The sequence below is a fragment of the Hemicordylus capensis genome, chromosome 2 (assembly GCF_027244095.1).
Source record: "Hemicordylus capensis ecotype Gifberg chromosome 2, rHemCap1.1.pri, whole genome shotgun sequence".
Classification (NCBI taxonomy): Eukaryota; Metazoa; Chordata; class Lepidosauria; order Squamata; family Cordylidae; genus Hemicordylus; species Hemicordylus capensis.
In genome coordinates this window covers 120,969,213-120,992,421 of record NC_069658.1, presented here as the reverse complement: position 1 = coordinate 120,992,421, position 23,209 = coordinate 120,969,213, and the positions used below count along the sequence as shown (strand labels likewise).

The window sequence follows — 23,209 nt, the reverse complement described above, 5'->3', positions numbered from 1 at the left end:
CAATTGTTGATTGGTAACTAGTTAAATGATAACAGAGGATAGGAATAAATTGACAGTTTTCACAATGGAGGAAAGTAAGAAGTGGGGTCCCCCAGGGTTATATACTGGGACAAGTGCTTTTTAATTTATTCATAAGGTATCTAGAAGTTGGGGTAAGCCTTTAGATGGACAAATTTGCAGATGACACTAAACCATTCAGGATAGTGAAATCCAAAGCAGATTGTGAGGAGCTCCAAAAGGATATCTCCAAACTGGGGGAGTGGGTGACAAAATGGCAAATGCAGTTCAATGTAAGTAAGTGTAAAGTGATGCATATTGGGGCAAAAAAACCCAATTTCACTTATAAACTAATGGGGACTCAGCTGTTCATGACTGATCAGGAATGAGATCTTGGGGTCATGGTGGAAAGTTCGTTGAAAATGTCAGTGCATGACAACTGGAAAAAGGAAAATTCCATGCTAGGGACCATTAAGAAGGGGATTGAAAATAAGAATGCTAATATTATAATACCTTTATACAAACCTATGGTGTGGCCATATTTGGAGTATTGTGTACAGAATAATGACATTATAGAACTGGAAATGGTACGCAAGAGGGCAACCAATATTATTAAGGAGCTAGAGCATTTTCCTTATGAGGCAAGGCTACAACACCTGGGACTTTTAAGTTCAGAAAAAAGATGACTATGGGGGAGACATGATAGAGATCTATACAATGATGCATGGTATGGAGAGAGTGGAATTTTTCTCCCTCTCTCACAACACCAGTAGGGATGTGCATGGTCCGGACCAGTCCGGACTGGCACCAAGGGGTGTGTGTCTCCCTTTAAGGGCGGGGGGGGTAGAACTTACCCCTCCCGCCACTCTTCCCCCTCCGGCACTGTAGTTTCCAGCGAAGTTTTGGGGGCGGCAGCATTCCTCGCTGCCGCCCCTGCCCCCGTCGTCACCTGGCAGTCTTCCAAAGAGCAGTACGCATGCGCGGACTGCATAGGGTGCCAACCACCCCCATGGGTTTCTAACCCATGGGGTACAGGGTTCTGTTGTTTCTGAGGTATTCTGAGTGTGGATTCTATGATAGCAAATGAGATTTTCAATGAAACACCATGAATCCACTCTAATTTGCTATCATAGAATCCACACTCAGAATACCTCAGAAACAACAGAACCCTGTACCCCATGGGTTAGAAACCCATGGGGGTGGTTGGCACCCTATGTGCACTACACTACCACTCGCTCTGGGCCACCCCAGCACCCCCCGAGTGCACCTATGGGTCTGCTGAAAGCTCCATGTATACACTATGAGGAAAAAGCTTAAAGACGCGTAATCTTCAACAATTTAACAAAAATCAGCCCTCTGCCCAAATCCTTTGAAAAAATTCAGGTAGCTTCCTTGGCACTACCACCAACCCCACACTGCTCTAGGCCACCCCTTTGCCCCCCATGTGAAGCTATACATTTGCTGACACCTCAATGCTTCTTTATGGAGAAAAACCTTAAAGATGCGTAAACTTCAACAATTCCCCAAAAATCAGCCCTTTGCCCAATTCCCCTGAAATTTGGGTGGTAGCCTCCACCCATTAGGCACTACCACCCCACCCCACTATTTTGCCCCTGGGACCCAAAATTTGAGCAGACTTCACACCAGACCTTTTTGCACTGAAATCAATGGAGGCAAAAAGGCGGGAAATTCAAAAAGACATCATCCCGAATCACCCGAATTTTTCGGGCATGAATCAGGGGTGATTCGGCTCGGGCCCGAAAAATATCGGGGGGCATCGGGGGTGATTCGGTTCGGCCCCGAATCACCCAAAATTGCTCGTTTCGGGCACAGATCGATCTGTGCCCGAAACATTTTGCACATCCCCACTTGTTTTGGTATAAAAATTACTCCTCTGAAGAACAGTCTTCCTGTTCCAAATGAACCCGGATTTCAATTTCCACAATAAACAAACCTCTACATCCCCTGCTCAGAAAGAAAAAGAAAATCTAGGCCGAAAGGGAAGTAAAATAATAATGACAAAAACATGGATGCACCTGAAAACAGATGAACCAAGAAGCTTGATTTATTGACCTTAGGTAGGTGTCCATTCAGAGATGGCTTTGTGAGAAACAACATGGCTACACTTTAGCCAAAAAGGATTTGCAAGCTAGTACTCCAGACACTTCCGAGTTGTGGACTCAATGGGCAACCTTTCAACTTTAATATCTTATTTTTTAAAAATGGAAACATCAGTAACAACCTTTCAAATGTTTATTGTGAGAAATGACAAGATAATTATAAATTGTTAAACACAAAAAGCATTATTTAAATGCATGCTACCGATTATAATTGTTGGTATAGGATTTTGTTGCACATTCGGGCCAAGAGGCTAAAAGAAAAAAAAGGAAACCCATTCTACATAAATTATTACACTTTTATGTAAATGGATAGCTTGTGGGTTTGGGGCCCAAATCTCAGTTCCTCTCTTGTAATTTTAGTTTCCAACGGGCAATTTTTGTCTCAACCACAATCATAGGCTCTAGTTTCTTTCATTTTTTCTCCCCCCCCCTTTTTTCTTGAAAGTAAAAGACTCAATCCACACACATAAATGATGCATCTTGCTAGAAGGTCCAGGGTTAGAATTGCAGTTCGGCCCAGCTTCATCTGGCATGGCTCCCTATCTATCTGTTTGTTGGGCGAGAGTCACTCTGGTTCAGCACTATAATAACTTGTTGAAAAATAAATGTTTGAGTGTACTGGAATAATTCATACCATACAGACCTTTTGTTTCCCTGGACTGTTTGCTTAATGTTGATACCTATCAACTCTTGCTCATCCTCGCTGACTAATGTTTCCTACAAAAACAATTAGAACTTTAAAGATGGTCAATAATTCCCTAGGTGAATGAAAGTTTTAGTGAAGACACAGAATTTTAATCTTTGCATTTGAAATGTCCAATCCTGATCACAATGGCAATGCAAGCCTGCCATATTTGAATCCCATTCCAAACAATTTCTATTAATCAATGAGCTGGGAAGAAGGATAAGATGAATCCCAGATGTAACTTGAAGGCAATAGAGAGATCAGATTACGGGACAAGAAAAGGATCAAGCTTTTAAAAGTTTACTTAGTAGGTTAAATGCTAAAAGATCTTATCAAGTGTTTTATGAGAAAGAAACAGTTGAGGAGCCTTTAAAACAATTTACAATATGTACATACTTGTATACTGTATTTCAGCCCTGAAAAAAACAGCAGAGGGACTATTTTGTGCCATGCCTCATATAACAGCTTATTGAATCAATTCTATGGTATGTTTTTACTGTATTTTGGTCCTGGAAACTTAACAGGTAGAAATGTCTAAGACAGGAATAGTATAGGTTCTGAGACTGGGGACCAAGAATCTCTACTTAATGAATGCCTTTAGGGTTGGACGGGGTAACGGTGATATTTTCTTGACATTCTTCCATACATAGAGACTCTAAATGTGAAATAATGTCAAGAAAATATACCATTTTCCCTTCTGAATTTAAAGGAGTTCATTGAGTTCCTAATCAATGTACATAAGATCTATATTTTTGAGAGGGAGGGAGGGAGGGAGAGCCACACATTTATCTGGGTGTGCACACCAATTCCATATCCCATATTCCTTCTGTTGCTATTCTATTCCTCTCACCTTTTTAGAGAAGATTTCATCTCCTACAGTTGACAGATCCCACATTCAAATGAAAGGGCCACCTTTTCCCATGGTGAGAAGAGCAGAGGCTAAGCTGTGGTGATCTGGAGAAGGTGGGCGTGAAGGTATATAACCCTAAAACCTATTGCTCATTTCTCTATGAAGAGAATCTTGAGATAAAACTAAACTAGCATGTAACAAATGCCTTGAAAAATATTAGTTTCAGATAGTTTTCTGGTGTGTGCAGTACAATCCTGTGCATATGTTCTCAAAAGTAAGTCCCACTGTGTACAATGAAACTTACTCCCAGATAAGTGTGCACAGGATTGCCGTCTCAGTTTCCCTATATGATGGTACATTTATAAGAAACAAAAAGTCTCACTGACATTTCTATTTCTGAAATGTCTTTTTGGATGTTGTATGTCACTGCTTTTTGTGACAAAGGTACCTTGAATACTTGACCAAGATAAAAATTGAACCATAAGGATTGTATTCTACTCTCATTTATCAGGAGTGTAGTGGAGGGGGGACACGCAGGGATGGAGCACCTGTACTTCTCAGCTTCTCTGGCTTTTGGGGTGGGCATGGCCATGGGAACTGTCATGGAAAGCACATGCATTTCAGAATTGGCAACTACGTCACTGCTCAATATCTTAGTTCAGGTATCAGTACTTGGATTAACTACCCTTTAATATGCTTCAACCATTGCATCATGCAATCAGGATGGCTTAACAGGATTTTGCAGCACAGGCAGAAGGGTGATTCAGATGCACACCCTTCATGCATCATTAAAAGATGTGCCAAAACCATGTATGCAGGGGTTGTTTTTTTAGTGATATTGGGGCGGGCGTATTTTCACCATGGCCCCAATGTTATCTTGTGTATTGGATAGGGATTTTCACGAACTGTGATTCACTCACTGATTCGGAGCACATCCCGGGCATCTTTAAAAGGGAGGAGAGCAGGTCCATGCCTGCTCTTCCTGCTGCAACGGTGTGCCATTTGTGTGGTCAGCAAGCATGGCAGCTGGGGGGAGTGCCGCTGGCATGTGAGGGCAGCTGGGGGGTGCACTGCCACAGCAGGAAACTGCGACAAGCAGAGGAGGAATTGGTACGGACCTGCTCTCCTCCCTTTTAAAAGGTTCCCAGGCAGGGAGGAAGTAGCATTCCAGAGAAGAGTCAGTTGCCTGCTGGTCTGGGAGCAAGAGGAAGCAACAAGCTTGTATTTCTCTCCAAAAGAAGACATCAAGCAAGGGAACACAGCAAAGAAATAAGAAATGAATAAATAAATCACCAAGAAAACAAGAAGGGCAGGAGAAACTAAGTCTGTTAGGGCTGGAGATTTTCTAGGGTTTGTTTTCTGGCTGGGGAGAAGTGTTTGTGTCTTTGACCGAAGAGTAGCCTGAGCGGGGGATTCATTGCAGGTGAGGGCCTGCCTCAGCTTGTGGGAGGGGTCACATTCCTGAGCACAGTCAGTTTGTCTGCTGGTCTTGAATACAAGGGTGAAGGCCCGAGAGCATGGCCAACAAAGCAGAGCCAGCAGGGATAGCAAACAGGGCATTTGGAGTTTTGTGGGAGTTTAGCGGGAAGTGTGTGGGGGAGCCTGGAACAAGTCCCTGTGATCACAAGGAGCCCGGTGGGAAGAGAAGGCAAGTACTACTCCCTCCTTCATATTCTTGATAAAGGAAGTTTGAACTTTTAAAAAGCACCACTACAGCTAAGACCTAACTTGCTAATAAACTATCTCCAAATACCGTGAACAGCCAACAAGACCAGTTATGAAGATAGAAAGCCAGCGGGAGAGGAGGCACTTCCCAGTGTATTGTGCAGCATGTCACAGTATGACTATTTGCTCCATGGGTGGAAGTCATGGTTGTGTGCTCGGTGCAAGGAGCTCCTGGCTCTCAGGGAACAAGTTCATTCCCTCGAGACCAAGGTGGCGGATCTAGAGAAGCTCAGACAGGCAGAGAGGCATGTGGACAAGACCTTCAAGGACGTGGCAGAGGCATACTACTCTGTCTGTAGTAGTCAGGAGGTCCTGGAAGCCAAATTTAAGCTGATAGGTAGCGTACTGAAGTCCAGGACCCCCAAGGTCCCCCAAGGTCCAACTGTATGTGCAGGTACAGTAAGACAGGCAGAAGAGAGCGGTCTCAATGTGTGGATGAGATGTTAGTTCCAGGAGGAGGGGTTTAGATTTGTTGGGCACTGGGAAAAATTTTGGGGCAAGCAAGGCCTGTACAAAAGGGATAGTCTGCACTTGAACCAAGATGGGACCAGAGTGCTAGCACTTAAAATAAAAAAGGTTGCAGAGCTGCTTTTAAAATAATGCCTGGGGAATAGCTGACAGGAGCTGGGCAGCATCTGGTTCGACAAATGCCATCCCGTAAGGTGTGAGGGTATAAAAGATTCAGATAAACCAGGAGGAGACAGAGCAGAACCACATAAAGAGCAGACAGGAGGCTGTGCTAGCTGGTCAAAGATATCAAGTGTAAATTGATGCACATTGGGATTTTAACCCCCCCCCCAACTTCAAGTATACACTGATGGGATCTGAGCTGGGTCGTGGTGGACAGCTAGTTGAAAATGTCGACTCAATGTGCACCAGTTCCATGCTAGGGATCATTAGGAAGGGGATTGAAAATAAAACGGCTAATATTATAATGCCCTTCTACAAAACTATGGTGCGGCCACACCTGGAGTACTGCGTACAATTCTGGTCACCACATCTCAAAAAGGACATTGTAGACTGGAAAAGGTACAGAAGAGGGCAACCAAGATGATCAGGGGCCTAGAGCACCTTTCTTATGAGGCAAGGCTACAACACCTGGGGCTATTTAATTTAGAAAAAAGACGACTGCGGGGAGACATGATAGAGGTCTATAAAATCATCCATGATGTGGAGAAAGTGGATAGAGATAATTTTTTCTACCTCTCCCATAACACTAGAACCAGGGGTCATCCCATGAAATTGATTGTCAGGAAATTTAGGACCAACAAACTGAAGTACATTTTTACACAACGCATAATCAGCTTGTGGAATTCTCTGCCACAAGATGTGGTGACAGCCAACAACCTGGATGGCTTTAAGAGGGGTTTGGATGACTTCATGGAGGAGAGGTCTATCAACGGCTACTAGTTGGAGGGCTATAGGCCACCTCCAGTCTCAGAGGCAGGATGCCTCTGAATACCATTTTCAGGGGAGTACAGCAGGAGAGAGGGCATGCCCTCAGCTCCTGCCTGTAGGCTCCCAGTGGCCTCTGGTGGGCCACTGTGTGAAATAGGACACTGGATTAGATGGGCCATGGGCCTGATCCAGCAGGGCTGTTCTTATGTGCTTCAAATCAGTGAGCGAATCATGATTCATGCACATCCCAGGCCACAATTCACTGGAACTGGCCCATAATGAAACATACACACTTTGATCTTTTTAGTTCAGTGTGATGACCACAATCTTCTAAACATTTAGGGTGAAAATACACATTACACTCAACATGGGGCTGATATTGAAAATGGTCACCCATACTGAATTTCCCCACTCTTCTCTGTAATATTTAGGCACATTTATTGTTGTTGCAATATGTATTTCCCTGTCCTTGACAGTGGCAGCTCAGAGAACACTCAACAAGAAGATATCACAACACATTATAGCAGCAACTGCCTCAGAGAGTTATTTTACAGATTAATAACCATTTCCACCAAAGTAATCTGAGGTACTAAGGGCCCTTACTCTGGTAAGGTTCTACCAGACAAATGATTCGGAAATAGGGTTAATATACACTAATTTGAGTAGATATTTCTGCACCTTAAGCTTTTTTTTTTCTTCATAGGAAAACGAGGCTGCTTACCTGTAACAGTACTTCTTGTAGTGGTCCATTGTCCTACACACTTCGGATGTCTGCGTAGACAGGACCTTGGAACCTTCTAGAGCTGTAACTGATAAGCTTTTGGGGCAGTAGCCCCGCCCCCTTGGTGACACATAGCCCCTCAAAGATTACCTCTCTCAGTCCCTGACCATCATGATCATAACAGGTAGGTGACTGCTACAGTGGGGAGGATGGAGGGTTGTGTGAAGGACAATGGGCCACTACAAGAACTACTGTTACAGGTAAGCAACCTGACTTTTTTGTTAGTGGTCCTATTGTCCTCCACACTTTGGAGGTTAGTGAGCTATTCACCAGGATGGTTGGGAGAAGCGAGCATCTACTGAAGAACTGTGCTGAGGATTGCTGCTCAAGACTGTGAATGGGCTCTTAATCTGGTGTCCAAAGCATAGTGGCACATGAAGCACAAGGGCCCTTTCCATGTTGCTGCCCGACAGATGGCATCTAATGGAATTCCATGGAGATAAGCTGTAGAAGTCATAGGAGACATAGGAGGAAACATAGGAGACTGCCATATACTGAGTCAGACCATTGGTCTATCTAGCTCAGTATTGTCTTCACAGACTGGCAGTGGCTTCTCCAAGGTTGCAGGCAGGAATCTCTCTCAGCCCTATCTTGGAGAAGCCGGGGAGGGAACTTGAAACCTTCTGCTCTTCCCAGAGCGGCTTCATCCCCTGAGGGGAATATCTTGCAGTGTTCACACATCAAGTCTCCCATTCAGATGCAACCAGAACAGACCCTGCTTAGCTATGGGGACAAGTCATGCTTGCTACCACAAGACCAGCTCTCCTCATCACTACACTTGCAGAATGTGTTCTAATGGAGGTCGATAGTGGCTTCTTAGCAAGTGTGTAGGCCTGTTTGATGGCAGATGTGATCCAGGCTGACAATCTCTGGCAGGAGACTTGTTTTCCTTTGTTTCTCCACACACAGCAGACAAACAAGGAGGTGGACTAATGGAATGGTCAAGTACGATGAAGATAAAAGGACAATGCATGTTTCACATCCAGGATATGCCAAGCGCATTCTTTGTCTGAAGATGGTGAGGAAAAGAAGACCAGAAGGCAGATAGAATAAACAAAAAACTAAATTAAAGAGAAGGGTAAGATTTTGTTTGTTTGTTGACAGCTCCCCTCACATGAAGTGTGGCAGAAGGTCTCCTGAAGTCGCTATCCCAGCGGTCGGAAGAAGACTGAGGGAGGTAATCTGTGAGGGGCTATATGTGTATCACCAAGGGGGCAGGGCTACCACCAAAAAGCTTACAGCTTTAGAGGGTTCCGAGGTCCTGTCTACGCAGACACAGACATCCAAAGTGTGGAGGACAATAGGATCACTAACAAGAAGCTGCTTTATAGCACTGGTCCATCTAGCTCAGTATTGTCTATCCAGACTGGCAGTGGCTTCTCCAAGGTTACAGGCTGGTTCTTTCCCAGCCCTATCTGGAGATGGCAGGGAGAGAACTTGGAACCTTCTACTTGAAAGCATGCAAATGCTCTTCCCAGAGTGGCCTCATCCCCTAAGGGGAATATCTTACAATGCTCACATATAATATCCCATTCAAATATACAACAGAGTGGACCCTGATTAGCAAAGTAGCAAAGCAGACAATTTATGCTTGCTACCACAAGACCAGCTCTCTTCCCCATGTGTTTCTCTTATACTTTAGAGTGAGAAAATGAATGTATAGTTGGAAAGTGTTTATCTTCCCTTTTCACTTCCAGAAGGAAGCACTTGAGGTGGCTTATGCAATTAAATTCACTTTTTACTTACTGCCATGGAATAAGTGAAGACATCTTGATTTACAGGATAAATGTGTAGTGCCTCATGCAGTCTGAGTGGTCCTAGTAACTGTATTCAGCCATCTACTTTAAAAATGATCTGGAACATTGAGGCAAGTGGGGAGTAAAAGTGACTTTCATTCTGACTTGTAACAGAGTTCACTTGCTTAGACCATCTGGCTTGTCTTACAAAAGTAAATTCTTTGAATCTGAAGTGCAGATGATCCAATGCCTCGAAAGAGAATTGGATCAGCACATCTGAACCTTCTGTATGTGATGGCCTCTGACTCTATGAACTTACAAAGAGTACTTGGAAGCATGGAAATTCAGGTCACAATGAATGGTTCGGATTGTAAATTAAGAAATAAAATGGGTTATTTTCAGGAAGAGGGAATAAATGACATCTTGTCACTAAAAATAGAAAAGGTTTGGCAGCTGAAGGTGAATCTCCAGGAAAGAAAAAGCTAAAGGAACAGCTTTTAAAATACACATTTTATGGGTCTACAATATGGCAGAGAAATCAGCTTTAGAAGTTTCATCCAGCCAAGAAATGTGTGAGTCACTTTTTAAGATTTTTGTTTACTTTTCATACCAAAGAGTATATAATAACATAGCAAGTTTTAAAAATGTGTCTTTCTTTTACTGCATTCAGAATGATTTTCCAAGAAACAACAAAGGGTATTTTTCCTCCAGAGTTCTAAAATGGCTTCAGACATATTTGATTGGGTTTTGCTCCCTCCACAAGTTTCTACCACAATTCAGAACACAAATAGCTCTTTCTTGCAGTCAAAGAAAGAATTTCCTGGCTGGATCCTGTAGCCACTTAACAGTAAGAATTATCTGGCTGGATCATACCATAGGCCCATCTAGTACAAATAAAGAATCAGGAGGTTGCCAGCTTTTTCACTGACCTTGCTCATATGCTTTTAAAAGTAACCTGACACATGGGAATTCAGCAACTGGAGTGTTTCTTGGCATAGAAATAAATTATCAGGAAAAGGTTACTTTCTGTATGTGACACGAGCCAGGTCAATAAAAGGGCCAGCAATCCTCAGTTCATGCTTGTGCTGCACATCACACATCTCCAGTCAAGCATATTCCTGCTTATCAGGTTAGACTTTCATAGCCCCGGAATTGCAGGAGCTGTATTTCAATGTGTCTGCCTGACCATGTTGCATCACATGTAGTTATGAGGTACTAAAGTGCAGAATGTAGTAGTGGTCCATGAGAAGCCCAGTGCCTTTTTCTGCTGGATTTCTTTTCTTGACAATTATGGCTCTGCAACTGTGACAGCTTTGAATGCACTATTTGTGGGAAATAATTGCAAAATAATTGCATGTCCCTAGGTACAACATATGGGACAATGTGATCTCTGCACCAGAAGCACAACTCTCTCTGGTTTCTCAGGTTGAGGCAATGGCCAGGAGTGCTTTTAAACAGCTTTGGCTGACAAGCCAGCTACACCCATTTCCAGAGGGAAATAACCTTAAAACAGTAGTACACATGCTGGTGACCTCCAGGTTTGACAACTGTAATGCACTCTACGTGGGGCTGCCTTTGTATATATTCCAGAAACTACAACTGGTACAGAATGCAGCAGTCAGGCTGGTCTCTAGGACAACCTGAAGGAACAATATAACACCAATTCTGAAAGAATTGCACTGCCTGGCAATATGTTTCTGAGCAAAATACAAAGTGCTGGTCATTTACCTATAAAGCCCTGAACAGCTTAGGTCCAGGGTACTTAAGTGAGTGCCTACTTTGTCATGAATCGTGTCGCCTTTTAAGATCATCTGGGGAGGTCTGGTTACATTTGCTGCCAGCTCGTCTGGTGGTGACTTGTAGCCAAGCCTTCTCTGTGGCTGCCCCAGCGCTTTGGAACGTATTCCCTATAAAGAGCTTCTCCAGCTCTGATTGCTTTTACAAAACCCCTTAAGATACACCTGTTTTCTCGGGCTTTTAATTGAAATTAATTTTAAACTCTTTGTTTTATTCTGTGAAATTGTTTTGTTTTATTCTGCAAAAGTGTTTTGTTTGTTTTTGGTTTTATATTGTAACTTGAATTGTGTATACCGCCTAAGTAAGTAAAGTGTGCTGTCAAGGCGATTTCAACTCCTGGCGCCCATAGAGCCCTGTGGTTTTCTTTGGTACTTTACCATTGCCTCCTCCCGCGCAGTATGAGATGATGCCTTTCAGCATCTTCCTATATCACTGCTGCCTGATATAGTACCAGCAGGGATTCGAACCAGCAACCTTATGCTTGTTAGTCAAACATTTCCCCGCTGCACCACTTAAGGTGATGTCGTACACCGCCTAGAGATGTATATATCAGGTGGTATATAAACATGATAGACAGACAGATAGACCTTCAGAGAAAATATTTACCATGTGCTCTAAATGAGAAACAAATGTATGCGATTTGCACCAAAAATATGTTTGTTTGGAAATTCCTTCAGTACTTTCTGGCCCTGGATAGCTTTTCTTAAGTGCCCCCATTTTCATTGTTGATTTGTCAGTTCCCCCTCCTGCTGTTTTTACATATGCAGTGTACATATAGGTATAGATCATCAGAAGTAGGCATCGCTTTCATCATGAAGACTTGGCTGTTTCCCTGCAGGTGATTTATTTCTTCCCTACCCACTGAATGGGAGTTTCTGGATTATCTCTGCAGCTTACATGCAGAGAAGGCAACTTCTGGAAACAGGTTTTGTGAAGAGGTCAGATAATGTTTCCTCTTCTTCATATGCTGTTTGGAGACTTGTTTTGTCATTTGTATTGGCGCAGCCAGACCAGGGTCATCTTTAGTTTAGATTTGTATTTATAAACAGCTTCTCTGCACAAAACATCAGAAGGCAATAGGCAATAAAAATTATCTAAAATATACATTTCCCCAAACAATTAAATTGAAATGATAAGACAGGCTAAGGCAGCAATAATAAATACAACCAAAGGCTTAATTAAATAGATTTTTTCCAAGTCTTCTGAACAAAAATATTACAAGTCTAGAATTTTCTGAGGAAGGCATTTCACATCAACACTCTCATTAGAGGAAAGACCCTATTCATTGTCCCCATTAAATAAATGCCTCTAAAAGAAGAAACCTGAAGCAAGGTGGAGGAGAGCTGGTCTTGTAGTATCAAGCATGACTTGTCCCCTTGGCTAAGCAGGGTCCACCCTGGTTGCATATGAATGGGAGACTGGATGTGTGAGCACTGTAAGATGCTCCCCTTAGGGAATGGAGCCGCTCGAGGAAGAGCATCTAGGTGCCAGGTTCCCTCCCTGGCATCTCCAAGATAGGGCTGAGAGAGATTCTTCCCTGCAACCTTGGAGAAGCTGCTGTCCAGAGGCGTACCTAGGGTGCGGCAGCCAGGGCACATGCCCTGGGCACCACTTGAAGCGGGCACCAGTGCCATGCTGCAAAAAACCCCCTAATTTTTAACCTGTATCCCCTTCTGGGGGCTTCCTAAAGGCTGAGGGGGTTGTCTACAAATGTTTCCCCTCCCCTGCCGGCCTCTTAATTTACCACCACAGCCCGTCCTGGGCTGATTTTCAGTGATCATTTTGCAGGCTACCACGCATGCTCAAATGGCCTCTGCGAGGCCTGGCAAGGCCTAGGGCTCTCAGGGACTATTTGAGCATGTGCAGTAGCTTTTTCCCCCCACGGTGGCCATTTTTTTAAAAAAAATTAAAAAATGGCTGCCACACATGCTCAAATGGTCCCTGCGAAGCCCTAGGCCTTGCCAGGCCTTGCAGAGGCCATTTGAGCATGCGTGGCTGCCTCCAAAATGACCACTGCGCTGATCTTTGCAGGCCTGAATGGGACCAAAAATCAGCCCGGGATGGGCTGCAGCAGTAAATTAAGAGGCCAGCGGGGGAGAGGAAACCTTTGCAGACCCCCCTGCAGCCTTTAGGAAGCTCCCTGAAGGGGCTACAGGTTAAAAAAACCATTAAAAATGTAATATAAGTCAGTGAGAGCCGCTCCCCGTCAGAGTAGACAACGCCAAGCTAGATGAAGTGTCTGACTCAGTATAAAGCAGCTTCCCATGTATCTAAGTTGCTTCTGTAAATCTTCAGGAAAGACAACAAGCATCAAAATCCCAGTGTATGACTATCAGAAGTTTTATTCAGCACTTTATGGCTTCTGAGTTTTTTGTGTTGTATTTTTTAAAAAAATATTTTTTAATATCTTTCCAGCCAAAAGGAATAGAAGGGCACTTCCAGACTACTTGTTTAGTCTGGAACTGTGATACTATGTTTATTGGGTACATGTGTGCACTACACAATGTAGTTCTCCATCCTTTGTCAGTCTGTACTGTTGATGGAACTGCCTTGGGGATGATTGGTCAACACCTCCAGTTTGGGCAAATGTGGGGAATTTAGCTTAAAAGGGGAGAGAGTTCCAAGCAGTTTTAATTTGTGCAAGTGAACACAAAAACTGGCTTGGGAGAGAGGTTTTAATTAAGAAAAGGAGTTTATTGTAAGAACAAATAAAAGTAGTTTTTGCTACAGTAAGAATGCAAGCTCTACAAGTATCTTTACTCGAAGTCTGAAGAGCTTGTGATAGGTGAATGCACTGCAGCTCTAGCCTACATATCCATTAAAATGATGTGGTATAGCCCTGAGGTGAAAGATTGAACTGTACCACTTCAGGGTTGGTAAACCCCTCCTGTATTCTACCAAAAGAAAACAACAGGGCTCTATGGGCAGCTGGAGTAGAAATTGACTTAACTGCACATAGGGGTGTGCACAAAACCAGGCCAGTTTGGTCCAGCCCCCATCGACTCCCCCCCCCCCCCAGTCTGGCCGTGGCCTCACAGAGGGCAGTTGCATATGCGCGGCAGCTGCCAAAATGGCGGCCGCTCGCTTTTACAGAGGCCCGAAAGGGCCAAAAAGGCTATGTTTACCCGGCTGTGGCGGTGATAAGGAAGGCCAATGGGGGGAGAGGGAACCCGCACGGACCACCCCTCCCCATGGCTACATCAAGCCCCCCCAAAGGGGCTACAGGTAGTTCCTTTAACATTTTTTAAAAAAAATTATTTAAGTTCGCAGACCTGCTGGACTGGACCCGGCAGTCCGGTTCCAGTCTGACGGAACCTGGGGGGGGGGGGGCGGTTCAGTTCAATCACAAACCCCTGAACCCCCGGACCGAACTGTCGGACCGCGGACCGCTGGACCGGTCTTGCACATCCCTAACTGCACACTTTACCTTTACCTTTTACTTCAGGGTGCATGTGGGAATCAGGTTTTTGAATGTTTTTGAGCATCCCCCTTTCAAGTTTGAGACTAAAATGTGGGAGACCATATATGCCATCCCGAGTTCCTTAGAAGAAGAGTGGAATACAAATGTAAAAAATATATGTCCGTGTAATTATTTCTTTGTTTCTCGGTTGTTGAGTGCAGGGGGTTCTCAGACATGGGTCCCCAGGAGTTGGACTACAACATCCATCACCCACAGTGGTTTTTTGGCTGTGGATGATGGGAGCTGTAGTCCAGCAACATCAGAGGGGACACATTTGAAAACCTCTACCTGGATCAATCATGGATGGCTCAGTCAATAGGGAGGCGACAATTTTGGAGACTGTTTGGAAAACCCAGTTTACTGTTGAATTCTTACAGGAACCTTGTGTTGATTTTGTGTGGGAGGTGGGCTTGTTTTTGTATTTCCCTTCTAAGTTACTTTCCCCCACCCTACTGAAACAAAGCAGTTTTTATTCTGAGTTTGCATCAGATGTTTGGACAGGGGCTCAATTTCAGTGCTTGCCCTGGGTGCTATTTTCCATAGATACACCTCTGCCACTGCCAGTCTGTGTAGACAACACTGAACGAGATAGACCTATGGTCTGACTCAGTATATGGCAACTTCCTATGTTCCTAAGGTATCCCCAGAGATCTCACAAAGTGAGACAGAGCAATGAGCTGGCAGGGTCATAATACTTGGCCCTCATTACTTATGAAAAAACTTGTCCCCAGTTAAACTTCTCTGTATCCTTATTTCCAATCATAAATAGGATATATTGATTCAGCCCATTGGAACATCTAGCCCAGTATTGTCTACCATGACTGACAGGGGCTCTCCAAAGTTACAGGCAGGAGTCTCTCCCAACCCAACCTGGAGATACCAGGGAATGTCCCTGCGACCTTATACATGTAACTCTTCCACAGAGTTATGCCCCCATCCCCTAAGGGGAATATTTTACAGCACTCACATCCAAATGCAAACCAAGGTGGATGCTGCTTAGCAAAGGGAGTAATTCATGTTCACTACCACAGGATCCACTCTCCTCCCATGCATATTCTATTGATGCCATATGGATTCCAGAATCTAGAAAGTAGTGATAGGAATGTTTTGAGCAAGTGGTCTCTTCATACTCTACTGGGACAGTAGATGCTTCCACTTCAGCATCCTGTAGCCTACCCACACATTATTTGCAAAACCTTCAAAAAATACTCCTACAATAGTAGGTGACAACTTTGCTGACTTCATCCATGTCCGTGTTCATATAAAAAAGGTCCAATTTATCAACCACAATTATCAGGGGAGCAATAGTAGGAGAGAGGGCATGCCCTCAGCTCTTGCCTGTGGGCTTCCCAGAGGCATCTGGTGGGCCACTGTATGTAACAGGATGCTGGATGAGATGGGCCTTGAGCCTGTTCCAGCAGGGCTGTTCTTATGTTCTTATTCTTCTAAGAGTCATCTGTGATCACCTGATCATGACAATGGAGCTAATCCTTATGAGACACCTCACAAGAGGTGATGTCATATACCAGCTTTGACCCTGGCTGCTGCCGGTCTATCCAGGTGCCATGTCACAAAGTCAACAGGTTCCAAATATCAGGTAAGCATGCACAAGCTTACAGGTTGTGCTGTTGTGACCACCTGAAGCAAGATTTGGCTGTTGGCTTTAGTGTTCAGAATTGCCCTCCAAAAACATGTCAGCCATGATAGCCTCTTGCTGCATGCTGCAGATTCTTTGACAGAAAAGTCGTGCATTGAATTACTTCTTGGCAGACAAAAAGAAACTCCTAAGACTCAGCATCAGTGGAATAAACAAGCCTTAGTTGCTGTGATTGTTGTGCTTGTTGCCAGGATTTTGAGAGGCACAGCATGAGGGACACAGGCATTAATTATGGTACCTCCCACTCAGAACTAAAGCAAGCAATAGGAGGTGGTTGTCTGTGTCAAGTGTCTGCCTTCCTTCCTATTATAATTTGCTCCCAATTGATCTTATGAAAAGGGAAAGGAAAATAGGGGATGGGAAAAGAGATACTGTAGTTTCACCCACCTCTCAGCTATAACACAGATATTACTTGGTTTTATGTCAGCATGGACATCAGTGAAGTTGGCAAAAATTACAACAGCATCCTTGTCCCCCTACTCTGTTGCCAGAAGAAGCCAGGTGCTGCCGAGGAAGATGGTAGCCGCAGCACTGCCGAAAGGGCTGGAGAGAGGCTCTCATCCTACCTGGAGCAATTATGAGAACCAATACCTGCTACATACAGCTGGAGGCTTCCACAAAGTGAGACTGGTCCTGTGTGAATCTGCTCAAAAACACACACCTCACTCCCTTCTTTTTTTCCTCTCTCTCTCTATTCTGTTTCCCCCTCTATAATCTAATTCAAAGCAGCTGTGGCAAAACAATCCCACAAACGATAATGCACATGAAAATATGACTACAGCCAACATACCCAAAATAATATTTCCATTTCTCTTATTTCATTCCCCTAAGAAAAGGTTACTTTTAGTGTCTGCAGTTATCTTTTCTCATGTGGAGACAACTGCATACATAAAGAGATGCAAGCTCTGAAAGACATTCCTACTTCACAAAATGAGGTGATGATTGGCTGATTTTACGACTAATAGCATCATCACAGGGGTTGCCATCCTAATGGTGTTCAAGAGCCCAAAAAGTTCACATTTCAGGGCATAATGAACCACAATATTTTTTTTTCTGTATGCCAAGTAATCTTCAAGTGGCTGAAAACATTATACATCCCTCCACCACATTTATAGTCTTTAGAATAACGACCAATATAGGGGTCTGATGTATGTTTAATGCACTGTTCAGTTATCACAGTGGTCTCTGAAGCAAGACAGTTAACTAGCTAAGAACTTTTAATTAGTTGGCAGGCTGGCTAAATAGTCACTTACAGGTCCTCGTAGACCATTTCCTCATCATATTTGTAAACGAGAAATGATTTGGTACTACTGTGCCTCAAGTGCCCAATAATTAACCAGATTCCCTTCAATTATATATTTTATAACATATTCTAAAATGTAGTTCAATTATATGTTACTTTTTAAAAAAACAAATCATACCAACCCAAATAATTGGCTGGAAAGAAAGAAGAGATCTACTTGGAATCTCCACTTTGCTCAGGAACATGTATAATGCATAAGTCTTGTGACAAACTGCTTTAGTCAACATTTGTGGTAAGTAATGTGTCAGGGCCTCTTGGCGCTTACTTGCAGAAGTATCTATTTGAAAACTCTTTTGCTATTGGTCAGTAGGCGTTTGCTTCAGTGCCACAAATATCGACACCACTGCTCTGATACTGAACATTTCCAGTGTATGTAGGGTTCCTTTTAGGCATGTGCGAGCCAGCTTGATTCAAGCCGGGTTCAACATCAAACTGACCTGGTTCGGGCAGTCCAAGTTTGAACCAGAGCAGCCCCCAGTTCTAAGAACCGGTTCATGGACCAGTTTGGGTAGACTTGTAAAGGGGATCCAGAGAAGATTCCCATTTACAAGTAAAGGGAGATTCCCTAACATAAGGTGGTGGGGGATCAAAAGTACCTTTAATTTAAAACCCGTGGCGGCGGCGATGGAGAGTCTCCTGAGGCAGTGAGGGGTGGGGTCAGGGCCTTCTCCAAGCCCCCTGCCAGCCTCCTGAATGACAGCCCAGTCCAGTCGCAGCCCAGATCTGGCCTCGGCCATTTTCGTGACCTTTGCACATGTAGAGAGGCCTGGACCGGGCCGCAGCCAGCCTAGGCTGTCATTCAGGAGGCTGGCGGGATGGACTTGGAAGAGCCCCTGCCGCCACCTCTGGAGATTCTTCACTGCCAAGGCCTTAAATTAAAAGTGCTTTGGTTGACCCCCTTGCCTTATGTTAGGGAAACACCTCCCTCCCTCTCTCATGCTGCCTTCCTGGCTTCTAGTCTGAGCTAGAAAATAACTATTGTGGGATGTTAAAAATAAGGCACACATGAAGTTTAGAATAAGGCACACATTATGAACATGTCTAATTTGTATTGTCAAGGTAATTGTAGGGTTCTGGCAATATCACTAGTCACCTCTCAAAAGTTTGCTGCTGTAAAGCGGTGGCCATTGTAGCCTCAGACCACACCCAGAACTACAACCCCTTTATTTCCCTTAATATCTGAGTAGCTGTGAAGGGGTAGTAAGTAACCCCAAACTTAACCGGTAACTGAAAGCTACATACAGCCCTCTCCTCAAGCAGTACAGGTGTCACACACTGACTGCCACCCAGACAAGGGAGTAGAGGAAGAGCAATTTTCCTTGTTCTCCCTTTTCTTCTGAAGTCAACGGTGACTACTGAAAATAAGACCCGGGGGTTGTGCAGCCTTCAGGGGCATATTTTTGAGAGTTATGTTCAGCTTGCCAGTAAGTTTAAGCGCACGGTGCCTGTCCTACAGAACCTATCCTTTAGACTTCATTTTTGGACAGAGATAAATGAACTTTTACTTTGAAGCAAATGTTTCTTGTATCATAGCCAGAAGATCGAACCTATCCTAAAAATAACAGTTTTGAAAGAAAAGATTATTCTTTTTCTTGGAGAAGTTCAGCTGTTCCTATAAACAAGGGCTTCAACTTAGGTGTATAATCTCAGCTTCCCAGCAGAGTGATCCAGCAACAACAAACTGATGTAGAGCAGCATCCTATTACATTCCATTTCCTTTGGTGCTGGCAGTAGCAGAGCAAGGCAGGGAGCAGCCGGGCCAGTCTGTTGTGCATGCTCTCACAAACCAAAACAAAGCTGTGAGAGTAATTTGAATCCCTAAGGCATGGATAAGGTCTCCATTTCTTCCCTGCAATATGCCGTGGAGTGTGTCTCTTGACTGACACAAATTAACCTTGCTGCTCTCTTCAATGTCCTGGTGTAGCACAAGTACCTCACAGCTGGAAGGCAACCCACAAAGCAGCAGGCAACCTTATTTACTGAATATTACTCCAGTTGTTGTCAGCGAGGACAGCACATGTCTAGACTCAAGGAAGATTTCAACGACCTGAGCAAGACTCCAGTACAATTCTGAGAATAGCTGGGTTACTTAAACAGTGAAGCCAATGGGATTTTAGCAGCATCACTGTGCACAAGACTGCAGTCATTGCTTCGAAGGATTGAGAGCATAAAGGTGGAAGTATGGGTACGGGAGCAATTTTTATAGTTAAAAAACCAAACAGCTAAACTGAGGGAGGAATTTGACAGTTCAGTAGGAGCAGTAAGAGTTTCTAGAAAGGATGAGTAAAGTCCTTCTCCTGCTGTTTCAGTGCAGAGAAGGCTATATGCACCCCTGCACAAGATGTGAATACTGCCTCTCCATAGGGAGAACATTATTCTCATAATAATGACATTTCTATTATAAAAATTTATCTTGCATTAGTTACCTGTTTGGATCTTCTACATCTCACTAACCTAAGCCTAAAAATTTTGGGGCCACTTATCTCTCTAGAGCACTTCTTTCTCCTGCACCCAAAATATTTTCATGTGGAATTAGATTATAAGATAGTAATTAATTTTCACTTACCACATTGCTGCATGTTCTGTATCTGATATTCCGCCCCTCGCAGCTCCTATGTCCAAACAAAAAAGCACATATTATTATGGCACCGCAACATACTAACCCACAGAATTCACTACTCACTAGACTGCCAAGCAGCTTTTACAAAAAGGCTACCACTGTCTGAATTTTACTAAATATATTAGTCAGACAGACACCAGACAATTCTGACTAACTCTGCTGGATATCCAAAAAGGGTCTGAACAGAGATATTTGCTTTATGGCCTATCATAACAGCCTCCAGTAGTGCTGTATGTTTACTCCAGTTACTCAAGTTTCTTTATGTTTCAGCTGCCTTCCACAGACTTTCTTCCAAAGCGAACAGGCTTAGGCTATGGCAGTCGCCAACCTATTAGCTACCCAGATCATACATATTCAGCCCAAGTTCAGTTCCTGAAATAGAAGTGATCTCATGCTAATATATTATAAACAGTTTGCCTTTTCCCCTTCTTATATTTGCCTGAACCACAGTACTGTGCACCTTGAAAGTTTGATGCCTTCCCTACCAATTAATTCAAGGATACCATCTGAATAATTCATGGATCTGTAGCTAGTAGGTTGGTTCAAAGCTCTACACTCAATGAGGAGATTCTACTGAACTTACAACAGATAAAAGTACACAAGGTTTAATGTAGGCAGAACCCTCTGCATCATACGTGCATTACTTACAAGTTGACACTGATGGTTTACCACACATGTTATACTCTGCCCAGGGTTGCCATCTCCTCACCTGAGGAGGGTTTTAATGGCAGGGAGGTGTTTGGAATAGCAATTTCTGCCACAATGATGAGGTGGAAGAAATTGAAATTATCTGCTATGTCCTCATTAAGAAGAGCACAGGAACACCCTTCAAAACAACACTTATTCACTTCCAATGTTTACATCATGACACCAAAGAAACAATCAGTAGTAAAATGGGATATTTTATTTATGTGTAGTACCAGATTACGGAAATTGCAATAGGACTGCTTCGCATATCTGCGTTTGTGATTTTATGACTCTCAGTGGAATGTATGGTCCACTGAGAAAAATAGCCTTTGAGTCTTTATCAGGTTATATGGAAGTTCTGCCTCTGGTGATTAATCTGTGGTGCTTGATTTACTTTTGCCAGTGATTACATGATGCTACAATCAATAAATGATGAATCTACCCCATAGGTGTCAACCATTTCCAAAACCATAAATTACAACAGGTGATGTCTCTCCAAAGGAGAGTTTTAGGCACTGAACACAAAGCCAACATACATATAAAGAACATTTTTTTTAAAAAAAGATTATGTTGCCAGTGGTGTTTGGTCATTTATATGGTTCTAAGACATAAACATGCCAGTGCTGAACTGAGCCTTCAAAACTGAAATCTTGGGTCAATAGCTGCAGTATGGCTTTTTAATGTACATTCTGGCTCAGTGAGATCTCAAGAGAAGCTTTATATGCTGCAAAATATACGCCATTGTTTCTCACTGCCAACTATGAAGATAATTTTGTCTGAGAACTGTCATGAATTTTCAACTCAAATAATTTTTCCTTCACTCTTCACTTTTTTCACACTCAAAATTTAAGCTTTTCCTGAATTAACTATGAACCAGAGCAACAGCTGCATGGTTTTCTGCGACTTACTCATAACGTTGGGTTCACTTAAAGAGTTCCCCAAATGAATTTTCTCTAGATTATTCAGGAAAACAAAACTTTAAAAAAAAAAAAAAAAGCCCTCATGGGACTGAACTTATTACCTGCCACAGTAATTGGCACATGAGAGCAAAGAGACTTACAAAATCAGGATAAAATTCTAGCAAACATTGTATGTTGCCTGGAAGACACAACTGAACAAGAGGTGGCAGAGTAAAGAATGATGTCCATCTGCAGATCAGGAACAAAGAGAATTTCAACCCAAACATCCCTGTTTCTGACAAAGTCCAAGCCCTTTTCACTGAAAACAACCATTTCTAACTATAGCACGACCAACATAATGCTTGAGTTACAGAAGATCTGTTTCTTTTCCAGACTGTTTAAGCATGAGAAAGTTGACTTCTCTTAATTTAAGATGCTGAACATTAAACTAACATAGTTCAACAATCCAAACCCTTTGGAACGGAAAACGCCTGTTAGGGCCGAACTACACATAATATTGAATATGTTAGCTTCCAAGAGGAAGGGCCTCTTTTCTGTTAAATATAACTCACCTCCTAGTCCAGTGCACTATTCACAGCAAGCTGAGGAAAGTTGGCTGAGCAAAGTCCTCTACTGGAGATCTTATATGAGCTGTTAGCCAATCAATGAATAGAAGTATAATATCCACCACCATGCACCACCACCCCCACCGCTCACACATTGTTATCACAGGACAGAAGGTTGCAGATCTGGTAAACCTTTTTGTAGCCACCTGCAGCTCAGATTAACAAAACCAACAACATTCAGGTACAGCCATAATGCTCCTGCTGGGTCCTGCATTGTGCAGCTCCTGTGATATAACACAGCCCCTGGTGGCGCAGTGGTAAAACTGCCGCCCTGTAACCAGAAGGTTACAAGTTCGATCCTGACCAGGGGCTCAAGGTTGACTCAGCCTTCCATCCTTCCGAGGTTGGTAAAATGAGTACCCAGAATGTTGGGGGCAATATGCTAAATCATTGTAAACCGCTTAGAGAGCTCCGGCTATAGAGCGGTATATAAATGTAAGTGCTATTGCTATCGCTATAACAGGAAGAGATAAGGTGATATTTCTGCTCATTGACTGAGTAATGCTCAGACAGGTTATCCAATAGAGGGCTTTGCTGAGTCAACTTCCTATAGCTTGCTGTGGAGGACTTACTGGACTAGGAGGAGGAGAGCCATATTTAACAGAAAAGAAACCCTTCCACTTAGAAACCCGTCTCTAGATAACACATTTAATGTCATGTATAGTTTGCAGGGTTGCACGTTTTGGATTTTTTCTGTTTCAATTTGTACCAAATCCAAATCAACCCCATTTTGTATTTTGTCCGAAGTTAAGCCTTCTGAATCACCCCAGTTTTGTTTTGTATCCGAATTAATCTGAATCTGAATCAGAATTAATTCAGATTTTAAAAATGGGTCACATGGTCAAAAGACTGGGTGGCGTTTATAGTG

The 23,209-nt window shown here is 43.3% G+C and overlaps 1 protein-coding gene across 6 annotated transcripts in view; it reads right to left on the bottom strand.

The window, feature by feature from the left end:
• Positions 1–23,209, bottom strand: part of ADAMTSL1 (ADAMTS like 1) — a 786,832-nt gene that overhangs the window by 287,295 nt on the left and 476,328 nt on the right. For all 6 annotated transcript variants that reach the window (XR_008315783.1, XR_008315784.1, XM_053294216.1 and 3 more), the window contains one exon: positions 20,076–20,121. Coding sequence is in view for 4 of the 6 variants with exons in the window: in XM_053294216.1 (XP_053150191.1) it covers positions 20,076–20,121 (46 nt within the window). In the remaining 2 variants the exon portion in view is untranslated. The remainder of the gene's footprint in view (positions 1–20,075; positions 20,122–23,209) is intronic.